Here is a 25,080-nt window from a genome sequence, read left to right on the forward strand (position 1 = left end):
ATCCCACATAGTCATGCTCCTGGACTTGGTTTGCTAGTATTTTGTCGAGGCTTTTTGCATCATAAGAGACACTGGCCTGTAGCTTGTTTGCTTTTTCTTCTTTTTTTAAGACAGAGTCTCACTCTGTTGCCCAGGCTGGAGTGCAATGGCAAGATCTTGGGTCACCACAACCTCCACTTCCCGGATTCAAGTGATTCTTCTGCTTCAGCCTCCTGAATAGCTGGAATTACGGGCATGCACCACCAAGCCTGGCTAACATTTGTATTTTTAGTAGAGTCGGGGTTTCACCATGTTGGCCAGGCTGGTCTCAAATTCTTGACCTCATGATCCACCCACCTTGGCCTCTCAAAGTGCTGGGATTGCAGGTGTGAGCCACCATACCTGGCCAGTTTTTTCTTCTCATAATGTCTCTGTCTGGCTTTGGGATCAGGGTAATGCTGATCTCATAGAATGAGTTGAGAGATGTTCCCTCTTACATTTTTTTGGAAAAGATTGAGAAGCTGTAAGTAATTTTTAATTTTTAAAAAGGCAACATGACTTAAAAAGTAGACAATGAGATTTCTGGTTTCCAGTCTGGCATGTAAGGAACTTAGAAGTTGCTACTACATCCTAACATGTAAAAAGTTGAATAAACTGAAAAATCAACAACTCTTCTTTAGAGAAGTCAGAGAAGTGAGGTTACAGGTCAATCTGCTGCCCCCAAATTATAAAGACAGACAGATGAATACAGAGAATCACAACTTACTGAAGCCAAAACTCAGGCGCAGAAACTTCCATGAGAACCCGTGTCAGGGTAGGAAAACCTGAACTGTAATAGACAAATTGCTGCAAACTTAGTGTGGACAAGTCTGAGAGTCTAAAACTCCAGCGTAGGGGGTGGGGCGGGGGCAGGTGTGGTAGCTCACGCCTGTAATCCCAGCACATTTGGGATGTGGGTGGATCACTTGAGGTCAGGGGTTCGAGACCAGCCTGGCCAACGTGGTGATACCCTGTCTCTACCAAACATACAAAAATTAGCTGGGAGTGGTGGCATGTGCCTGTAATCCCAGCTATTTGGGAGACTGAGGCAGGATAATTGCTTGAGTCTGGCAGGCAGAGGTTGTAGTGAGCTAACACCACTGCACTCCAGCCTAGGTGACAGAGCGAGATTCCATCTAAACAAAACAAAACAAAACCAAACAAAACAGGAGACCCAGTAATAGCTTTCCATACTGTTGTGATTTTTACCTCTAGGGGCTCTACCAGGTCCTCATGATAATATTGAAATAAAATGCCCTATGCCCTGTGCCCTGTGTTTATGGCAGGAGGAAAGGAGAGGTAACCATTTGAAATATGCCAAAATGTTCTGTTCTTATATCAGAGCCTAACCTACTTAGGGCAAAGGAAATATCCAATTCCAGCTCCTTCTAGCTATCTTGTACAACCTGTGGGGTGGTGGTGGGGAGAATCAGAGAAGCACTAGTGAAGGGCACAGTCCAGGGGCACAGGCTCACCCAAAGACTGAAACCTCATCATAGGACTACAGAATGCTTTCCGTCCCACTACATCACACTGCAGTTCCTTAGCCAGTACATCATGTTCACCTTTTAATAAGAAATTACAAGGCATACTAAAGGGCAAAAAGCATAGTTTGAAGGGACTAGTTCAAACATAGTTTGAACAAGCAAGCATAAGAACCAGATTCAAATATGGGAGGAATGTCATAATTATCAAACCAGGAATTTTTAAAACTATGATTAAGATGCTAAGGGTTTTCATGTAAAGAGTAGACAACATGCAATGACAGATTTATATTGTAAGGAGAGACATGGAAATTCTAAGAAAGAATAAAGAAGAAATGCTAGACATCAAAGACACTGTAACAGAGATGAAGAATGTCTTTTACAGGCTCATTTGTAGACAAGACATGGCTGAGGAAAGAATCTCTGAGCTTGAGGATATAACAATAGAAACTTCCAAAACTGAAAAGCAAAGAGAAAAAAAGACTGAAAAAAAACAAAAAAAACCACCCCATGGCAGAGGCTACGTATGGGCCCAGAATGTCCAAGAACTGTGGAACAACTACAAAAGCTGTAACATACACAAAATATAAATACCAGAAGAAGAAAACAGAAAGGAACAGAAGCAAATTTTTAAAGCAATGACTGAGAATTTCCTCCAAATTAATGTTAGACACCAGACACCATACCACAGATTCAGGAAGCTCAGAGACTACCAGAGAAGAGAAATGCAAACAAACAAACGAACAGACAAACTCCAGAAAATCAAAGATAAAAAATGTTGTAAGAAACCAGATGGGCAAAAGCACTTTATCTATAGACAAACAAAGATAAAAATTATATCCAGCTTTGCCTCAGAAACCATGCAAACAAGAAGAGTGTAGTGACATATTTAAACTGTTGAGAGAAAGAAAACAGACAATCAACCTAAAATTCTTGACTCTGTGAAAGTATCATTCAAAAATGAAGGAGAAATAAAAACTTTCTCAGACAACAAAAATAAAAGGAATTTATTGCCAGTAGACCTGCCTTTCAAGAAATATCCAGCCATGCATGGTGGCTCATGCCTGTAAGCCCAGCCCTTTGGGAGGCTGACGTGGATGGATCATGAGGTCAGGAGTTCCAGACCAGCCTGGTCAAGATGGGGGAAACCCTGTCTCTACTACAAATACCAAAAAAAAAAAAAAATTAGCCAGGCATGGTGGTGGCCACCTGTAACCCCAGCTACTCGGGAGGCTGAGGCAGAGAATTCCTTGAACCTCGGAGGTGGAGGTTGCAGTGAGCTGAGATCACGCCACTGCACTCCAGCCTGGGTGACAGAGCAAGACTCCATCTCAAAAACAACAAAAGAAAAGAAAAAGAAATGTCCAAAGAAGTTGTTCAGAGATAAGGAAATTGAATCTACAAAGGACATGCATTACAGAAGGAATAAATGAAAAGTATATCGGCCACAGAAACAGCACTAAACAACCAAGTAGACTGAATCACTTAGCCACTTGATGCTCACCAGCCTCTGCTGCTGATGCCCCAGTTCTTGCAAAATGGATATGTGAAAGGAGGAGCCATGGCAGACGCTATGCATGGGCCCAACATCATGGACTCATCAATACTGATCTAGCTACCGATGCTGTTAATGTCCAACTTGCCAATAACAAAGACCAAAGCTAAGGCTCTGATATGTCACCATTTCTCAAGGAAATCATTCAGTCACTTGGTGGGCCTCAGCAAACACCACCATTCAAGGCCTCACAGAATATTTGATCAGACATAACATTGCATCAGACCAAGAGACCTACTTTAAAGCAAGAAGATACATGAACATGGAATCTACTACCCAGAAGCTACCAACCTGATAGAGTGGTAGGACAGCTTGCTGAAGGCACAGCTGAGGCACTAATGACCATCATTTAGTGCCATGTGTCCCTAAGTAAAATATATAGTTGTGGGAAACAAGCGGTGGAAGTAGGAGCAGCCTCACACTACCATTACTCCCAGTGACCCAATTAGGAAAACTATACCTCTTATCTCAATTCTGTGCTCTCAGAGTTTAGAAGTCCTGGTTCTTAAAAGGGGAATATGTCCACCAGTGGACACATGAAGAGTCTGATTAAACTTGAAACTATGGCTGTCATCATACGACTTCAGATCACTATTAAGAGACCAAGAGGTAAGGAAAAGAGTCACTATCTTGGCAAGAGTAACTTACCCTGACCATCAGGAGGAAGGGCTGACATTACACAGTGGAGACAGAGAAGAATATATTTGGCAGCCAGGTCATCTGCTTGGGTATCTTTTGTCATTCCCTTGTTCAATGTTCATGATAAATAGACAAGTACAGTCATAGCTTACAAAGGGCATGATGACCAGGGACCTTATCTGGTAACCCACTTGGACCAGCAGTACAAATTGAGAGGGTGGGGGAGGGACCTAGAATGGGTAGTAGAAGCGGGAGATGATGAGTAACAGTTGCAGATCAAGCCAAGCTAAACCAGCAGGAGTTATGATCTGTTCCAGACCTTTCTCTTTTGGTTTCCTCAGGAAAGGGAGCCCATCAGAATCCTGAAGGAACCATTCCAGAACTTAGGAAGCAAATGAATCTGAGCAGCAGAAAGGTTGGACCATAGAGGAGGCTGGTGTCCGGGTTCACCCCTTCAGGACTAAAGCACTTATTCCCTAAGCTGACAGCTGGCAACTCTAATCTGAGTCCCCCTCTGGAAACTCATTTTGGCTGAAGTGAGTCACCACACCCAAACTCATGCCTTATTCCTGGTAAATGTGGGAGTACATAGGTCTAGACAACTTGCCTCAATAGAGAACAACTCTGCAGAGCCATCCTAGCTTGAGCTCCCTGTGAGATTGGCCTTTGTTCAGACTGTGTCACCTAACATTCTTATACCCAATCCTGCTTCCTTCACTCCCCCACAGGTGTTGATCCAGAGGATCCTCCTCCTATAAACTTTCTGCATGCAAGAAAAAAAAAGAGAGAGAAAAAAACAGACAATAATTTCTGTGTTTAAAAACCTATAAAATCACACAAGGAAGCACATAAGTTGTCAGTATTTGAACAATGTTGGAAACGTCTTATTCTGCCTGATTTGCTTTGGAACAATTTACCACCAGCTATAGATTCGTGGAAACGCTGCCACACAATCTTAGCAGACAAGATCAGCAGAAAATCGCTTAGAAACACGAAAACATGCGACAAGGTGCTTTCAGAGAAAAGAATAGATGCGACGCAATAAGGACCCCCTTCATGAGGCACACAGTCACCCTCCAGCCGCCAGAACCAAGGAACGCTGTGGTAACTGGGGAAAAACTCATCTAGGCGCACGTCACGGTGGCACCTTCCACCTGAAGGCCTTGACACATGACCCTCTGTACAGGCTGAAGACCAGTGCCCAGCGTACTGATAAGGAAGCTCTTCCAGGAAAAAGTTGGGACAAAGGCATACTAGTGAGTGGACACAAACTAGAAATATCTCCACATAATACGTTAATGCCAACAGAAAGCATCCACCATGAAGGAATCACAAACCAACAACATAGATAAAAATGACTCTGGCAACCAACATCAGCCAGCCTCTGCATAGGGCATCCCAGTATGGGCAAGACATGAGCTAAGTGACTATGATGACAGGGAGAGAATTTATTCATGGACCCAAAAGTGTGGCTTCCCACTAACTAAGGCTGATCTAGTTACTGTTGGCAGCAAAGACCAATCTGAAAGCAACAAAAACCAATGCTGAGTTCCCATATGCCATATTGGGCCCACCCCCTGGGCTGCTGACCAGTACTGGTCTGTGGCCTGTTACGAATGGGGCCGCATAGCAGGAAGAAAAGCTTCATCTGTGTTTACAGTGGCTCCCCATCACTTGCATTACTGCCTGGGCTCTGCCTCCTGTGAGATCAGCTGCTGCATTAGATTCTCATAGGAGTGCAAATGCTACTGTGAACTGCGTATGCTAGGGATCTAGGTTTTGTGCTCCTTATGAGAATCTAACTAACACCTGATGATCTGAGCTGAACAGTTTAATTCCCAAACCACCCCCCACCCTACAGTCTGTGGAAAGATTGTCTTCCACGAAACTGGTCCCTGGTGCCAAAAAGGTTGGGGACTGCTGCAATATGGTATCATCCATCACAGAGACAAACCAGCCTCTCAGTGGCCAGACACACTGGACTCCTTCCGTCCTAGAAAGGACAGGTATTACAATGATTTGATTCACTGATGTGGGATTCCATATAACACCGCGTAGACCTGAATCACTGTACAGCAAAACAGATGAGTGAGTGGGTCCATAACTAGGAACACGTAAAACTCCAGCTTGGAGGCAGGTCTCTGTGAGGATGGAGAGCCAGCCTCCAAGGTGCTGTATATGCATGAATTAAAAGATGATCCTGTGTCCCCAGTAAGAAGATTACATGGGGTTTAGGAATCACAGACTGGCAGCAAAAGAAACTCTGACTACCACCACGCCCAATGAGCCACGTGGCACAGTGTGAGTTTGTTATAAACTAACCAAATTATTTGGAATTGACTTCATTTCACAAATATGTGTGTTCCTGTTCCTGCCCTGGCACTGTCACAGGCCTTGGGGATGTAATGGCTGGTTTTCCTACTCATAGAGCCAGTGGTCTAATTTGAGAAACAGGATGAAGATTTAGTTCACTATTTACAAACAAGATGACCACAGTAAGAACAGTTTAGTTGGATGTGGGAGGTCGGCCTTCACCTCTGTGGAGGTGTAGGTGGGGACTGCCCCAGAGGAATGTCTGCGGGGGTACGGGTGGGGTGCACGCACCTTCCCAAGACAGACTCCGCTCCTCTATAAGGGCAGACCCCGCCCATTTCCAGGACAGTCCCCACCCCCTCTATGGGCAGACCATGCCTCTTCCCAGGGCCAACTCTGCCCCGTCCCAGGATGGACAGCACTTCGTGAGTGCTCAGTGCACGCACACAGAGGCCTGGACATGTTGGTCCAAACTGGAAGGTTCATTCCAGCTCCACAGTTCCCTGTAGGGTCTGCCGAGGCTGTCCCAGAGCCTGCCCACCAGCGTGCTTCTCCCTCTGCCTATCCCTGATCCCTCATGTGTTGATCCCAAGAACACTCCAAATAAAATTCCTTCATGATAATCTTCATCTCAGAGTCTACATCTAGGGAACAAAGCCTGTAACATTAATTCATATTTGAACATACTGTAATGTCATCTACCTCTAAACATTTCCATGGCACTAGTGTTGGCATAAGCCTATGTAGTTTTTAGTCAATTAACATTATCTAATGCACTCCTCCCTTCAGACTGTGGGTCTCATCTCCTGAGATTTATGCCCTTCCACATTCACCAACTCATCCCTACTTTACTACCTTTCTCCTTTTTCCATATCATATCCTTGGTTCCACTGCGTCTATCCTACCCCCTCTCTGCGCAGTTTCCATTGGTTCCTAAGGTATTTCAACATAAGCTATCACAGTGCTTTCACTTTTTTTTTTTTTGGGGGGGGGAGGAAGGCAGGAAGGGAGGGAAGAAGGACGGTAGGGAGGAAGGAAGGGATGAAGGAAGGAAGGAAGGGAGGAAGCATGGAGGGAGGGAGGGAGGGAAGGGAAGGAAGGAAATCAAGCAATGAGAGAGACATTGCCGACCTGGATCTAGAGGTTTACAAGTTGATTCCTTTTTTTTTGAGAGAAGGAAAGAAAAAAAAAATAAGTAAAGGAGAGGAAGAAAGAGGAAGAAAAAGAGGGAGAGTAAATGGAAATATTGCTTTATTTTGAAAAAAATTGGGTATTAATAATGGCCAATCAATGTTTCATTTAAACTTATGGGTAGGTGTGATGTGGTATTGACAAGAATGTATATTTTGTGTATTTGAAGTGGAGATCTCTATAAATATTTATTAAGTTTACTTGTTCCGGATCTGAGTTCGAGTCCTTGATATCCTTATTAATTTTCTGTCTCATTGAATCTAAGTCTCCTATCTGGGTGTTAGGATCGTTATCTCTTGTTGTTGCATTGATCCTTTTACCACTGTATCTTTGTTGCTTTAAAATCTATTTTATCCGATACGAGAATTGCAACTCCTGCTTTTTATTTATTTATTATTTATTTTTGCTCTCCATTTGGTTGGTAAATCTTTCTCCATCCCTTTGTTTTGAGTCTTTGTGTATCCTTGCATGTGAAACAGGTCTGGATGTAACAGGCCATTGGGTTTTGGCTGTGTCTTTTGATTGGGGGATTTAGTCAATTTATATTTAGGGTTACTGCCATTTGATGTTGACCAGCTGTTTTATCCATTCGTTGGTATAAATTCTTCTTTATGTTGGTGCTCTTTACTTTATGGTGTATTTTTAGAAAGGCTAATACTGGTTGTTTCTTTCTGTGTGTAATGCTTCTTTCAGAAGCTCTTGTAAAGCAGGCCTGGTGGTAATAAAATCTCTGAGTTCTTGCTTGTTCATAAAAGATTTTATTTTTCCTTCAGTTGTGAAGCTTAGTTTGGCTGGATATGAAATTCTGGGCTGAAGGTTCTGTTCTTTGAGGATGTTGAATATTGGCCCCCACTCTCTTCTGGCTTGTAGAGTTTCTGCTGAGAGATCTGCTGTAAGTCTGATAGGCTTGCCTTTGTGGGTAACATGACCTTTCTCTCTGGCTGCCCTTAGTATTTTCTCCTTCGTTTCAACCCTGGTGAATCTAACGATTATGTGCCTTGGGGTTGCTCTTCTTGAGGAATATCTTTGTGGTGTTCTCTGTATTACCTGGGGTTGAATGTTGACCTGCTTTGCTAGTTTAGGAAAATTTTCCTGAATAATATCCTGAAGGGTATTTTCCAGCTTGGATTCATTCTCTCTGACGCATTCAGGTACACCTATCAAACGTAAATTTGGTCTTTTCACATAGTCCCACATTTCTTGGAGACGTTGCTCATTTCTTTTTATCCTTTTTTCTCTAATCTTTTCTTCACGTTTTATTTCATTAAGTTGGACTTTGACCTCTGATATCCCTTCTTCTGCTTGAACAATTCGCGTGTTTAAACTTGTGCATACTTCTCGGAGTTCTTGTATTGTATTCTTCAGTTCCATTAATTCACTCATACTCCGCTCTAAGTTGTCTATTCTCAATAGGATTTCATCAAACCTTTTTTCCAAGTTCCTAGTTTCTTTACGTTGGGCTACAACATGTTCTTTTAACTCACCGAAGTTTGTTATTAGCCATTCCTTGAAGAGTGATTCTGTCATCAGGATGAGCTCGTTCTCCATCAAGCCTTGTTCCATTGTTGATGTGGAACTGTGATCATCTTTAGAGGGAGAGGCGTTCTGACTTTGAGTCTTCTCAGCTTTTTTACGCTGGTTTCTTCCCGTCATTGTAAATTTATCCTCCTGTCGTCTTTGAAATTACCAACTTTCAGATTAGGTCTCTTGAGTGGACGTCCAGGTTGTTAGTTCCCAGGGCCAGAGCAGCGGCGTTAAAACTGATGGTGCTTTTCTGCCCAGGATTCTCCTGTCTGGCTTCCTTCTTGTGTCTGTAGTAGGCGACTCTGCCTTCCCAGGACTCCAAACCTCGGTCAGAAGGGGAACCCGTCCCGTTTACTCTGCGCCGAGCGCTGCCTCACCGAGGTGCCATCACTGCCGCTGCGCCGGGCACTGGTGTTGTGCTGGGGGCCCGTGCAGGTCTTCCAAATGTGTTTACTCTGCTCCGAGAGCTGCCGCGCCGAGGTGCGGGCGGAACCGCTGCACCGGCCACGAGAGTCACGCTGGCGACCCGTGTGTTTCCTCCACTGGGGGATCTTCTGCTCCGTGAGCGACCAGACTTTGTCTGAAAGTGTGGCGTCCTCTAGTTCTCCACGCCTTCCCTGAGAGCTGCAATCTCGGGATGTGCTTTCACTTTAAATGTTCCTGAATAAAGGCCGGGCACGATAGCTCACACCTGTAATCCCAGCACTTTGGAAGTCTGAGCCGGGAGGATCACTTGAGGTCGGGAGTTCGACGCCTGCCTGGCCAACATGAGGAAACTTTGCCTACTAAAAATACAAAAATTAGCCCGGCGAGATGGGGCGCACCTGTAATCCCGGCTACTCGGGAGACTGAGGCAGGAGAATCACTTGAACCTGGGAGGCAGAGGTTGCAGTGAGCTGAGATCAGGCCACTGCATTCCAGCCAGCCTGGGGGATAGAGTAAGACTGTTTCAAAATAATAAATAAATAAATAATAGTTTCTGGCTAAAATGAAGATATAAGACACATATAAAATATGTTCTAGAGCAAGAGGTTGGAAGATCAGTGAGGGAACAGGATCAAGAGCACACAGAAACACTTTTCCTCTCTCTCAGAGAAGAGTGATAAAACAGAATAGAGAAACAAGATTGTGAGACACAGAAGCAAAATGGCCTAGGCCTGAGGTCAAGCAGTATGTGATTCAGGACAGGACTTTATTGAAAGGGAATTACTAGACATTCCTAACAGCATTAACACCCTGCAAGTGTGTGCTTCAGTTCTGAGATGAACCTATTGCAGGAAAATATTCAGCTCCCCAGCCTGGGACCTTTTTCATTTGAGTGAATATTTTCCACTGTGGGAGAAACAAGTGATTTATTTGCCTGTCTCTTTCAGGCTAATCTGCATAGTAAGTGACAAAATGTTCCAGGGTTCCTGGGGTTTCCTCCTTCCTAACTTTTGAGGGGTTTTGTTTGTGTATTTCTCTTGGGATTTAATATAGAAATCCTGCCAAATATATTTGGCAACCATTGTCCTTGACATGAACTGTTCTTTCACATTTTATCTAAAACTAATCGGAAAACCTATTATATTCCCTGACCCATGGTTAGAAGAAACTGAGCAGCTGCAGGAACAGATAATATAAAACTGAATTTTCCCAGCTGTTTATTTCAAACCTTGGCAGAGGCTGTCAGGATGTGTCTAGAGTCAGCTTATCCTGTTAATCAGTATCAAAATAATCTAAAGACTAAAAGGGTTTCATCAAAATAAAAATTTGATCAACTTCTTTCTGGTAAATACATGTGACTGCCTATACAACAGTGGAAAGCTAGATAATAAATTAATGATGTATTCCACTCAATTCAATTTTATACTCAAAATATTATTCTTTGTACCTCAGGCTGCATACTAGATGGACATTGAAATATACACAGTGTATTAAGTAAAATTATCTCAAAATTAATTGTTAAAAAGGCTAACTTTCAAGAATAAATGGTTAATTGTTTAGTTAGATACCAGGCTACTGACAATCTGGGCCTCTACTTCAAAGTCACTAACATTGCTCATCTGCAGGGTATATAGACTATAGAATGAACTTGGATCACCTCCTCACACCATGTACCAAAATTAACTCCAAGTGGATCAATGACCTCAATGGAAGAACTAAAACTAAAAAAGTCTCAGAAAAAAATATAGGTGTAAATCCTTGTGATCTTCGATTTGACATTGATTTCTTAGATATGACATCAAAAGTATGAGCAACCAAAGGAGTAAAATAAATAAATATTGGACTTTATCAAAATGAAAACCTGTGTGCGTCACAGGATACTACAGAATGGGAAAAAATATTTGCATGTCATAGCTCTGATAAGGGTATAATATTAAGAATATATAAAGAAATTTTATAACTCAGTATTTAAAAATCCAATTAAAAAATAAGTGAAGGATTTAAATAGACATTTCTCCAAAGGAGATATACAAATGATCAATAAGCACATGGAAAGACTCTCAATAACATTAGTCATCAGGGAAATGCAAATCCGAACTACAATGAGATATCACTTCACCCACACTAGAATAGCTATAATTAAAAACACAGACAGTAACAAGTGTTGATGAGAATGCAGAAAAATTGGAACACTAATACATTGCTAATGAAAATATAAAATGGTGCCGCTCCTTTGAAAAAGTTTGGCAGTTCCTCTAAAAGTTAAACATAGAATTACCATGTGACCTAGGAATTCTATTCCTAAGTATATTCCTGAGAGAAATAAAAGCATATGTACATAAAGATTTGTACATGAATGTTCATAGCAGCATTATTCACAATAGCCAAAAGGGGAAACAATCCAAAAGTCCATCAACAGATGAATGGATAAACAAAATGTGGTCATCCATACAATGGAGTATTCTTCAGTCATAAAAAGAAGTTAAACACTGATACATACTAACAAATGGAAGATTTTTTTAAATTAAAAAACGAAAATAGTTTCATTCTTACAATATCTTTCTTTTCTTTTTTTTTCTTTTTTTTTTTTTGAGATGGAGTTTTGCTCTTGTTACCCAGGCTGGAGTGCAATGGCGTGATCTCGGCTCACCGCAACCTCCGCCTCCTGGGTTCAGGCAATTCTCTTGCCTCAGCCTCCCAAGTAGCTGGGATTACAGGCACGCGCCACCTTGCCCAGCTAATTTTTTCTATTTTTAGTAGAGACGGGGTTTCACCTTGTTGACCAGGATGGTCTCGATCTCTTGACCTTGTGATCCACCCGCCTCGGCCTCCCAAAGTGCTGGGATTACAGGCATGAGCCACCGCGCCCGGCTATCTTTCTTTTCTTAACTCCTCTATCATTCTCCCAAAATGGAAGAATCTTGAAAACACACTAAGTGAAAGGTGCTAGACATAAAAGGCCACATATCATATCCTTTCATTTACATTAAATACCCAGAATAGTCAAAACCACAGTGACAGAAAGTAGGTTAATGGTTGCCAGAGGCTGGGGAAAGGAAGAAAATTGGAAGTGACTATTTAATGATTACAGGGTTTCTTTTTGAAGTGATGGAAATATTCTGGAATTAAATAAAGATGATAGTTTCACACTTTTATGGACTAAAAATCACTGAATTGTACACTTTAAAATGGTTAATTTTATGATATGTGAATTTATATGTCAATTAAAAAGCAGAGATTTAAGAAAGAAAAAAAATCTCCACACTGAAAATAGGTGAATTTTATAGTATGTAAATCATGCCTCCAAGAAGTTAAAAAATGATAAGGAAATATTCTGAACTTTATACTATTAAATTCAACAACTCAGATGGAATTTCTTTTCTTTTTTTGAGACAGAGACTTGCTTCGTTGCTCAGGCTGGAGTGTAGTAGCATGATCCATAGTTTATTGCAGCCTTGAACTCTTGGGCTCAAGTGATCCTCCTGCTTCAGCCTTCCAAGTAGCTGGGACTACAGGCATATGCTACCACACTTGGCTAATTAGAACAAAATTTTGGGCCGGGCACAGTGGCTCACGCCTGTAATCCCAGCATTTTGGGATGCCGAGGCAGGCGGATCATGAGGTCAAAAGATCAAGACCATGGTGAAACCCTGTCTCTACTAAAAAATACAAAAATTAGCTGGGCCTGGTGGCACGCACCTGTGGTCCCAAGTACTCGGGAGGCTGAGGCAGGAGAACTGCTTGAACCCAGGAGATGGAGATTGCAGTGAGCCGAGATCGTGCCACAGCACTCCAGCCTGGTGCCTGGCAACAGAGCAAGACTCTGTCACAAAAAAAAAAAAAAAAAAAAAAAAATTGTAGAAATGAAGTCTTGTTATGTTGCCCAGGCTGATCTAAAGCAATCCTCCTGCCTCCTCCCAAAGTGTTGGGGTTACATGTGTGAGCCACCATGCCCAGTCTCAAATGGAATTTCTTAAAGGAAATTATTAAAATTGATCCTAAAAGAAATAGAAAATTCAAATAGCCCTTTACCTATTAAAAAATAGAATTCATAATTAAGACCCTTAAAAAAAAAACCAAACCAAAACCAAATAAAAATTGCTGGGATATGATAATTTCCCTGGTGAATATAGTTAAAGATTTAAGAAAGAAATGATCATCATGTGTAGAATCATACCAATTTTACACAAACTCTTTCATATAAAGAAGAGTGAACACTCTTTCTCCATCTCAAAAAAAAAAAAAAAGAATAGTCTTACTCTTTGATATGATTTGGCTGTGTCACCACCTAAAACTCATCTTGAATTGTAGCTACCACAATCCCCATATGTTGTGGAAGGGACCTGGTGGGAGGTAATTGAATCATGTGGGTTTTTCCCCATGCTGTTCACCTGATAGTGAATAAGTCTCATGAGCTCTGATGATTTTATAAAGGGCAGTTCCCCTGTACATACTCTCTTGCCTGCCACCATGCCATGTAAGATGTGCTTTTGCTCTTCCTTTCTCTTTTGCCATGATTGTGAGGCCTCCCTAGCCATGTGGAACTGTGAATTCATTAAATCTCTTTCCTTGGCCGGGCACGGTGGCTCAAGCCTGTAAACCCAGCACTTTGGGAGGCCGAGGCAGGTGGATCACGAGGTCAAGAGATTGAAACCATCCTGGTCAACATGGTGAAACCCATCTCTACTAAAAATACAAAAAATTAGCTGGACATGGTGGCGCATGCCTGTAATCCCAGCTACTCGGGAGGCTGAGGCAGGAGAATTGCCTGAACCCGGGAGGCGGAGGTTGCGGTGAGCCGAGATCACGCCATTGCACTCCTGCCTGGGTAACAAGAGCGAAACTCTGTCTCAAAAAAAAAAAAAAACTCTCACACCAAGAATAGAAGGGAACTTCCTCAATTTGACAAAGGGCATCTATAAAAAAATTACAAGTAATTGTACTTAATGGTAAAATCTTGAACACTTTCCCTCTGAAATCAGGAACAAGAGAGCTGGGTACGGTGGCTCACGCCTGTAATCCTAGCACTTTGGGAGGCTAAGGTGGGTGGATCACCTGAGGTCAGCAGTTCAAGACCAGCCTGGCCATCATGGTGAAGCCCTGTCTTTAAAATAAATAAAATAAAATAAAAATAAAAAGGAACAAGACAAGGATTTTCCTATCATCAGTTCTACCTAACATTGTACTAGAGGCCCTTGACAGTGCAGTAAGGCATGAAAAAAAATAAAAAGCATCTAGTTTGGAAAGGAAGAAGCAACCTGTCTTCATTTGCAGGCAACATTATTGTATATATAGAAATTCTAAAAGAAGTGCAAAAAGCTACTAGAGCTAAAATGCAAATTAACAAGATTAGAGTGAACAAAGTCAATATACAAATATAAATTGAATTTCTACATTTTAGTGACAAATTATTGGAAAACAAAAACAAATAAAAATGATACAAGTAACAATAGCATCAAATCCCCCAACAAACTTAGGGATGCAATTAATAAAATTCCTGCAAGAACTACTCTGTAGGCTATGAAATATCCTAGAGGGAAATTAAAGAAAATCTAAAGAAACAAAGACATACCATGTTGTTGTAGTGAAAGTTTCAATATTGGCCAGGTGTGGTGGCTCACGCCTGTAATCCCAGCACTTTGGGAGGCCAAGGCAGGTGGATCACTTGAGGTCAGGAGTTTCAGACCCTCCTAGCCAACATGGCAAAACCCCATCTCTACTAAAAAAATACAAAAATCAGCTGGGTGCAGTGGCAGATGCCTGTAATCCCAGCTACTCAGGAGGCTGAGGCAGGTGAATTGCTTGAACCTGGGAGGTGGAGGTTGTAGTGAGCCAGGATTGCACCATTGCACTCCAGCCTGGGAGGCAGAACAAGACGCCATCTCAAAAAAAAAAAAAAAGGAAACTTCAATATTGTTTAAATATCAATTCTCCCCAAATTGATCTACAGATTCAATTCCAGTTAAAATCCCAGTTGGCTATTTGGTGGAGTTGGCTGGTTGACTATAAAATTAATACAGAAATATAAAAGCTTAAATATATCAAAAGCAATTTCAATAAAAAAGTAAGTTGGAGGTTTTAGACTGTCTGATATTAAGACACTTAGTATAAAGTTACAGTACTCTAAACAATTTGGTACTGGTATAAGCACAGATATACACATATATGGAACTAGAGAATACATAAACAGATTTGCCTATATATAGTCATTTAATTTCCTACAAAGCTGTCAAGGCAATTCAATAGAGAAAGAAATGTCTTTCACATTATACAGAAAATTTAACTCAAAATATACTATAAACGTAAATACAAATGCTAGAATGATAAAAGTTCTAGAAGACAACAGAAGAAAGGCTTTGTGAACTTGAGGTGGGCAAAGATTTCCTAGGACAGGAAAAAAATGCATGAATCATAGAAGAAAAAAAGCTACATAGGACTTAATTACAACTATATTTTTCCACTATTTGAAAGACACCATTTGGAAAATGAAACGCAAGCCATAGATGGGGAAAAATATTCAAAACAGGTACATCTGAAAAGTTTTGCACCCGGAATATATAAATCATTCTCAAAACTCAACAATAACAAGACAAACAACCCAATTAAAAACTGGCCAAACCATTATCCTAAGTGAATTAACACAGGAACAGAAAACTAAATACCACATGTTCTTGCTCATGAGTGGGAGTTAAACATTGGGTACTCATGGGCATAGAACAATAGACACTAGGGACTACTAGAGGAGGGAGGGAGAAGGGTGGCAAGGGGTGAAAAACCACCTATTGGGTACTATGTACTACCTCAGTGACAGGACCATTCATTCATACCCCAAACTTCAGCATCATGCAACATACTCATGTAACAAACATGCACATGTATCTCCTGAGTCTAAAATAAAAGTCGAAATTCGGTTTAAAAAAAAAAAGGACCAAAGATTTGAATAGACACTTCAAACAAGGTATAGGAATAGCTAATTAGCACATGCAAAGATGCTCAAAATCTTTAGTCATCAGAGATATGCAAATTAAAAGTATAACCAGGCTCAGTGGCTTAAGCCTGTGATCCCAGCACTTTGGGAGGCCGAGGCAGGCGGATCACTTGAGGCCAGGAATTTGAGACCAGCCTGGCCAACATGGCAAAACCCTGTCTCTACTAAAAATACAAAAATTAGCTGGACATGGTGGCACATGACTGTAGTCCCAGCTACTCAGGAGGCTGAGGCATGAGAACTGCTTGAACCCAGGAGGCAGAAGTTAAGCTGAGATTGTGCCGCTGCAGTCCAGTCTGGGTGATGGGATGAGACTCCATTTAAAAAAAAAAAGTAAAGTTGAGATACTACTATGTAGTCATTAAATACTGGCAACATCGAATGTTGCCAGGATATATTGCAACTGGAACTCTCATGCATTGCTGGTGGGAGTTTATACTGGTATGTTCAAGAAATCTGTCTGGCAGTTTCTTATAAACATGCACTTACCATATGATCCAGCAATTCCACTCCTAGATATTTAACTAAGATAAATAAAAACAGATGTTCACACAATACATGTGGAACAATGTTCATAGCAGGTTTATTTGTATTCACCCTTAACTGGAAATAATCCAAAATTGTGATAAAATCCCATAATGGAGCAGTAATCAGCAATGAAAAGGATAGAAATACTTTATACAACAACCTGCATGAATTTCCAAATCATGATGCTGAAGAAAAGCCATAGAAGTATGCATGATTCAACTGATAAAAAATTCAGAACATGTGAAAACAAATCTGTAATTTCTAGATAGCAATTTATTGCCTGAGGCCAGGTCAGTGGGAGCGACTCATTAAAAAGTTGCAGGAGGGTTGATGTAAATAAATGCTCTGCATGTTGACTACGGTGGTGGTTATGTGAGTGTATGTATTTGTCAAAACTCACCAAACTGCACATTTAAAATGGATATGCTTCATTGTATGTAAACTATACCTGTGGCAGGTAAAAATTTGACCCTCGTTACCTTTGCTTCTTGGTGTGATGTCCAAAAATATATTATGTTACGTGGCAAAATAAACTTTGCATATGGAATTATGGTTGCTGATCACCTGACCTTGAGATGGGGTTAGCATCCTTAATTATCCAATTGTAATCACATGAGTCCTCAAAAGAAAAAGAGAGAGGCAGAAAAGGCCAGAGATATGCACAGAAAATTGAAGTCAGAGCAATTCCAGGCATGACAGAGTGTTGATGCACCATTGCTGATAGAGGGTACTACATGGAAAGTGAGAGAAGGAACTAAATTATGCTAACATTCCAAATGAGCCTATAAGCACATTCTTGCCAAGACCCTTTGATAACGAGTGCAGCCCTATTAACACCTTGGTTTTGGCTTTGTGTGGCCCTGCACAGAGTCCAGCTGAGCCCACCTGGGCTTCTAATCCATAGAAACTGTGAGATAGTAAATGGGCGTTGTCATAAGCTGATACATTTGACGTAATTTGTTACACAGCCAATAGGAAATTAACAAGATACTCAAAGTTGATCCAAATATTACAAACAAACTTGATAAAAAAATTTAAAAAGCAATTAAAATCATACTTCTAGATTATCAAAGATGAAATCAAAGAAGATATTACAAACTATTCTGAAAACAACAAAAAGAAAACCCTTAATAGTATACCATTTTACAACATATACTTACATCAAAACAGTATATAGTACACCTTACATATATACAATTTTTATTTATTAATTATACCTCAGTAAAGCTGGGGCAGGATGGAGTAGAATCACCTGGGGAGTAAATAGTTTGCTGAGGATGGGGCCTAGGAACCTGTGTTTTAATAAGCTTCCCTAGTGATTCGTATGCACACTGAACTTTGAGAACTAGTACCTTCATGGAGTTCATCTTTGTGGTGAACTTTAAGAAACTTGAGGTCCAGTTAATGAATATGAGAGTTTCTTTTTTTTTTTTGAGATGGAGTCATGCTCTGTTACCCAGGCTGGAGTGCAGTGGTGCAATTTCAGCTCACTGCAACCTCTGCCTCCCGGGTTCAAGCAATTTTCCTGCCTCAGCCTCCTGAGTAGCTGGGATTACAGGCATGTGCCACCACACCCAGCTAATTTTTATATTTTTAGTAGAGATGGGGTTTCACCAGATTGGTCAGGCTGGTCTTGAACTCCTGACCTTGTGATCCTCCTGCCTCAGCCTCCCAAAGTGCTGGGATTACAGGTATGAACTACCACACTTGGCTGATTGCTTATTTCTTTATATCTCCAAGCTCTACTGATCAAAAAATACTTTTCCTGAAAAGTTATCCTGCAGAAGTCAGATCATGTTGAGAGGACAAGTCTCTGGAATGTTAATAAAGGTATACGGGGCTAGCATTGTAGAACTGTTCACTTTTTGCATAGGAAATCTCACTGTTTGTGTTTTCCCACTGGACAAAATAAAATGGACTCAGGATTTATATATTAATGTGTGAACAGTGCATAGCTACATGCCAATAAAACAGCACAGTTAATTAATCAATAGCTTTTTATTTTTCTGCTCAGGGAAAATAAAAATGCTTTATAACAACTAGGAAAAACCAACAAATCCAAAAGCTCATTCTTTGAAAAGAGCACCACCAGCAACAAAATAGACAAATCACTGGCAAGCTTATTCAAGGAAAAAAAAGATACATAGCAAAGATAGAAGAATTTAGGAATGAGAAAGGGCACATAACTACAGATAATGTGGAGTAAAAGAATCACCAGTCAGTGCTACATACAACACTGTGACAACAAAATTGAAAAAAAAAAAGTTACTTCCCAGAAAGGTATATAATTATTAGAGCTGACCCTAAAATAAGTTGAAAGTTGAACTGAATGATTATCATAGAAGAGCCTGGCACATGTCACTAGGAGCAAATGGATTCATAAGTGAGTCTTGCCTGACTGTTAGACAATGCATAATTCAAGTGTTACTTCAGCTATTCTAAGTGATAGAAAAAGATGGAGCACTCATCAATTCATTTGATAAAGCCAACAAAACTTTGTTTACTATTATTATAGTAGGTTGAGTAGTGAAAACCTAGTAATAATAGTAAAAAAAAAAAGCTATTGATCCATCTCACATTTAAAGGCACACAGTATCTAAAGAAAATAGCAGCACACAGAACCCACTAATAATCAAATTGTATGAATAGTAGATTTTACTCCAAGAATGGAAGGGTATTTAGTGTTAGGACATCTATTAACATAATTTGTTTATCAACATAGCAAAGAAGACAATTCAGATGATACCGGCTGTTGAAAAGTCATTTATGATAAACATTTGGTGGCAAATGAGAATAGAAGTAACAAACACCATTTACCAAAACCAAACAGCAAATGTTACTCTAAATAGCAAAATACAAAAACTATTTCAAGTAAAATCATAGGGTAGAAGAAATATTCACTTTCATTGTTATTTAACTTTTTTTTGTTTTCTAATAAATTCAAGCATAAAATGAAATAATGGGCTATAAACTTTGGAAAAGAGCTAAAATCTGTCTCATTTGACTGATGATATGATTCAATACTCAGAGACTCTAGGGTAAAATTACTTGAATTAATAGGCAAATTTGGTAAGGTAGCTAGATTTAAGATGAATCACTGGCTGGGGTGCGGGCTCACACCTGTAATCCTAGCTCTTTGGGAGGCTGAGGTGGGCGGATTGCTTGAGCTCAGGAGTTCAAAACTAGCCTGGCTAACATGGTGAAACTCCATCTCTAAAAAACATACAAAAATTATCCGAGCATGGTGGCTCGCTCCTGTAGTCCCAGCTACTCGGGAGGCTGAGACAAGAGAATTGCTTGTACCCAGGAGGACAAAGCTGCAGTGAGGTGAGATCACCCCACTGTACTTCAGTCTGGGTGACAAAATGAGACCCTGTCACAAAAGAAAAAGCTGAATATAAACAAACCAATAGCTTATCTCTATTCTGGTACTAAGCACTTATAAATGAAAATAGGAGAAACTATTTTATTAACAATAGCATCATACTTACAAAATACATAGAGATAAATGTAATAAGAAAATTATTTAAATTTATTATACTAATAAAATTAAGATATGAGTTTAATGAAATTTCAGTTAGAATCACAACAGGGCTTCGATCTTTTTAATTTGAAAAATATCTTAACATTTTTATGTGGAAGAATAAAGTGTCTAAGAACGTATAAAAAGAATAGTGAGGACTGCTTTCACCCACCAGATATCAGAAGATATCATAGGCTCACAGTAATCAAACCAATATAGTATTGGCATAACAAGATAATAGTATATTAAGGAAACAGTCTAAGGAATCCAGAAATATATGCTAATAAATATGATAATTTTATATGATGAATGTGTTGATTCAAATCAGTGGCAAAAGGTGCCATCACAATAGGCTATTGATCTGGATGGAACTAAAACTATGCAAATCCCTCTCATGCCATATGCAAAAAGTAATTAGCAGATGAACTGAAGCAATGTATATAAAAAGTGAAACAGTAAACATCTTGCAAGAAAATCTGGAAGACTACATGTACAATCTTGAGGTGTGGAAAACATTTTCAACCAAACTTGTCAACTCTGAAGATATGAAAGAAAAGATATCTGTGAATATAAAAATTAAGAACTGTTTTGGTAAAAGTTATAACAAAGAACAGACAAACAACAGATCTGCATGACAAAGGGTTAATACTTGTAATAATAAAAGAGTTCTCATATTTTTTTTTAATGAAAGAGCCCAAGGAAGAATGGGCAAGGCATATGACTAGTTAAATCCCCCAAATAAATCCAATAGCAAATAAGCATTTATAAAGATGCTCAGCTTATTAGAAATAATAAGAACACAACGAAAGTAATAATGAATAATGCAATATCACTGTACACCTGTAAAACTGGCAAATTTTAAAAACAGGATAAAACTTATCACTAATGTGAATGCAGAGAGAAGGGCGTTTTCATACTTCAGTGGTGGAAATGTGAAAATTTCTGGTCTTGTTGGAAATTAAAACTTAGAAGGAAACATTCCCTTCGTTCTGGTAATATTCCTCTTGCAAATTTGTTCGACAGTTATAAAAGCACCAGTATGTAATGATATAGAATATAGAAGCCACAAAACTGGAATAAAGTGAATGTATTGACTAAATTATGGCACAGCCATACCATAGAATCTTATATAGCTTATAAAAATACTGCATTAAAGCTATGCCAATTGACTTAGAGTTCTAGTAGGTGTTAATTAGTGAGAAATGTGTGTATAATGTCCCAATGTTATAAAACAAATAATGTCCAAGAAAACCTGTGTGTGTGTGTGTGTGTGTGTGTGTGTGTGTGTGTGTGAATATATATTATCGTACTGGGGTTACCTAGTTGAGGTGGGGGAGAAAGGGACTGATGGAAGGTGAGGAGCCAAACAGAAAACCAAAAAGACTCTAAAGTATGTGCAACATTACCACATTTAATGTTTACATAGCCATTATATATGTATTATATTTAAGTCTTTATAGTACACATTTGAAGAAGACAAAACAAAATGTAAAATAAACGATTTCAGCATTCAACTCAATAAGCAAAAATTGAACAACAAAATGAACCAAAGGAAACTAGAAGGAATGAATTAATGAAAGTAGAAGCAGAAACTGATGTGACAGAAAAAAAGAGGTTGATGAATTAAACCAAAAGATAATTCTTGACAAGACCAATAAAATCAAGAAAACTCCCAGAAATATTATCTTTAAAAAAGAGAGAAAGAAAACATAGACAACATAAGGAATGAAAAAGTAACTATAACTACAAAAGACACAGAACAGTTTAATAAAATCACAAGAGACTCATGTAACTTGATACCAATACATTTCAAATCTAGGGATAGCAAATAGCTTTCTATGAAAATATAGACTAAAATATAGACCAAAAATATACCAATATTTACTGTAGAAGAGGTAGAAAAATCTGAATCAACTGATGATCATAGACAATATTGAAAAAGTTATTTAGTACTCTCCCTAAATGCACCAGAACCCCAAAACATTAAAAGTTTCTGAACTCATGGCTGTTTTTATACTTGCACCCAAAGTAGGAAAAGATACAAAAGAACACACATCACATGTACACACAAGAGAACTATACATGAAACTTGTGTTTGATATTGATTGGATTTCATTGCCTTGAATCTCTCTATGGAAGCTTGGGCAGGTGGAGGGAAGTTTTGTCTTTGTTCCTTCACTCTCCCTCTACTCATCTCTAGAATCTGGAGGAGCAGCAGGTGACAAAGAGAAGCAATGGACAAAATAGAACAAAATATCAACGAATAGGTCAGACCTATGAAAAGAATTGGCAATTAGCATTTGTGCTAATAATACAGATGTGTGCACATCTTACCCATAAATGTTTCTTTGGGGCCCAGGTAGCATCACAACCATCCTAACCCAATGTCTGCACCTTTCTTCAAGCAGACTTATATCCCCACAATTCTGGCCCCTGATCAGACCCTACAAAACATGCCTTTACCTTGTGTCCACAGGCAGCTCACTGAGATCACTTTGCATGTAATTCCATGGCAGTTCCACTGCACCCAGGTAGTATCTTCTGGTGGCACTAAAGCAGAATGGCAAAAGGCACAGAAAGAAGCAGGTGGAGAGCTCCATTTGCATGACTTATTGCTACAAATGTTCAACTGGAGAAGCAAAAGGTTAATTCTTCTTAAAAATATCTTTAGGTCCCAGGAGGGGAAAAAGTAAAATTTCTGATTTAGTAAAAAGTCCCAATTTCTTTGCAGAGAATTTTAGGGAACTTTACCCACTGGACGTGCTTAGCACTAAGTAGTAACCGATAGAATTGCTTCCTTTTTGTCAGTGGGAAGCAGCCACAGGAAGAACTGAAGTAGGAAAAGGGAGGCTGAGCTAAACTTAACCCATTCACTTCTGAGAGCAGTAGGGGCATGAGAAGTGTGTTTTAATCAGAACCTTTAAGGAAAGGAAGAGAGGGGTGGAGAAATCAAAGTGAACAGGAGTTTTAAAACTACAATTTATAGTTATAATTTAAAACTATAAAGCGAGTCCTGTCACTCCTCTTCTCAGAATCGTCCAATGGCTTCCGACCTCCGTCAGAGTAAAATCTTACGTCTTTAACCTGGCCTAGGCCCTAAAGTATCCCACGTGGTTTGCGAGACAGGCGTGTTCCAGGTGCTTTTAAATACAGCTGCTATTCTTACTTTAATTTTATGGATGTTGAAACTTAAGCACGGAGAGGTTAGGCAACTTCCGCATGGCCACACAGCTTGTTACTGGTAGCATTCGAATCCATTTACTCTGGCTCCAGAAGTCATGCTCCTAACCACTATGCTATACTTCTGTAACTGGGTCGTGGGATGGGATGGGGCTCACCTCCCCCCCTCCATTTGATGTGCCGGAGCTTCTTGGGCTTCCTCCCCCAGGAATGGGGAAGAGGCCATGGCGGCACGGTGAGCTTACCGGTTAAGTAAGCATTGGACCCAAAGAGTTTTGCAGAGAGCGATTTAATAGGCAGAAGGAGAAAGAGAGAAGCAGAGCGAGCTCCCATACTATCGTGGGAGGGCATCCCAGAGAGGGATATCCGCGCAAGTAAGGTGCAGTGGAGTTTTAACTTTGAAGTTGTTCCCGCCCCATTTACGTTCTCGTCCAGTGAGAGGAGTTCTTTTAAACTTCCTCTGGAGTGATTGATCTTTGACTCCGATACTGGATTGGCTGCTTGGCCCGCAATATAGCCCCTCCGTCCAGGGCTTTTGGCGGGCTTTCTGAACAAAGGAAGCTCACCTGGAATTTTACCTAGCCCGCGTGCAGGAAAGTTACACAAAGAACTCTAGGTTCCTGGATGGGGAAGTGGATGGAGGCTTGGCGTGGGAAGTTCTTGCCTTTGAAACCACGCCCCTTGTGGACCTGGGAAGAGAAGTTAACATACTCCCTCACTTCTATGCCTCAGAAATGAAGAAATCCCAGTTCCGGACACCCTGGGAATCACAGTCCAATGGAGGAGACAGACAGGTAGACAGTTACAGTACAGGGTGATAAATTCTCTGCCAGGTGCTACACATATGCCGTCGGATTTAATCCTCATAACAACAGTGCAAAGTGGATACAGATAAAGCAACTGAAGTACAAAGAGGTTAAATGGCTTGACTACAGCCACACAATTATCCATGTGTCCTAGACAGATATTTTCCTAGGCACTGGGTATACACTGATGAAAAACATAAGCAACTGAAAGAGGGATAAGTAAAAATTATGCAGTGTGTTAGGAGGTAAAACAAGTGCTGTGCAAAAAAAAAGAAGTGGGGTAAGGGGTAGTAGGGGTGGACCAGGTTGCAATTTTGAAAGAGGTCATGGAAAGTCTCACTAAGGTTGCATTTCAACAGAAGGACTTTGACTTCTACACTGAGAGCAATGGGGGGACACAGTCGGGTTCTAAGTAGAGGAGGGTGGTGATCGGAATTATGTTTTAGGCTGATCGTTCTGATCACGGCAGACAGAGGAAACTCTAGCGGGAAAAGGGTAGAAGGAGGGTGACCTGTTAACTGGGGGTGAGAACTGGTGGCAGCTTGAGCTATGATGGTACCCCTGGAGAAGGTGAAAAGTGGCTGGATTCATTGTGAAGGTAATATTTGTGGGAGCTGCTGATGAATTTTGGATCTGTGCACTTTGAGAGGAAAAAATTTGGTACACCAAGGTTTTTTGAATAGTAAAGTTGACTAACTGGGATGGGGATGACTCCAAGAGTAGCTTAGGAGCGGGGCGATATACCTGTCACTCTTCACAGTGCCTTGGCACACTGTTAAAGTGCTCCTTTCTTATTTGTAACTATTACAATGCTTTTAAAATGTGTATTCCAGACAAGTACAGTACAATCCAACATGTTTAAAGTTCTACAGTAAACAGATTATAATTAATAATCTGGGTGGGAA

The 25,080-nt window shown here is 40.3% G+C and overlaps 1 protein-coding gene across 5 annotated transcripts in view; it reads right to left on the reverse strand.

Moving 5' to 3' along the window:
• F8 (coagulation factor VIII) overlaps positions 1-23,737 on the reverse strand; it is a 187,104-nt gene extending 163,367 nt beyond the window's left edge. For 2 of the 5 annotated variants that reach the window (XM_078363719.1, XM_054251006.2), the window contains exons 1-2: positions 23,615-23,737; positions 22,653-22,739 (exon numbers count right to left, since the gene is read on the reverse strand). In XM_078363719.1, the coding sequence (XP_078219845.1) occupies positions 22,653-22,739; positions 23,615-23,720 (193 nt within the window). In that variant the 5' untranslated portion in view covers positions 23,721-23,737. Of the gene's footprint in view, positions 1-22,652; positions 22,966-23,527 lie in introns of those variants that run through there. The other 3 variants (XM_078363717.1, XM_078363718.1, XM_035288840.3) reach the window with 2 other exon arrangements.
• Positions 23,738-25,080: the final 1,343 nt, after the last annotated feature.

This window comes from Callithrix jacchus, chromosome X (genome assembly GCF_049354715.1).
Source record: "Callithrix jacchus isolate 240 chromosome X, calJac240_pri, whole genome shotgun sequence".
Lineage (NCBI taxonomy): Eukaryota > Metazoa > Chordata > Mammalia > Primates > Cebidae > Callithrix > Callithrix jacchus.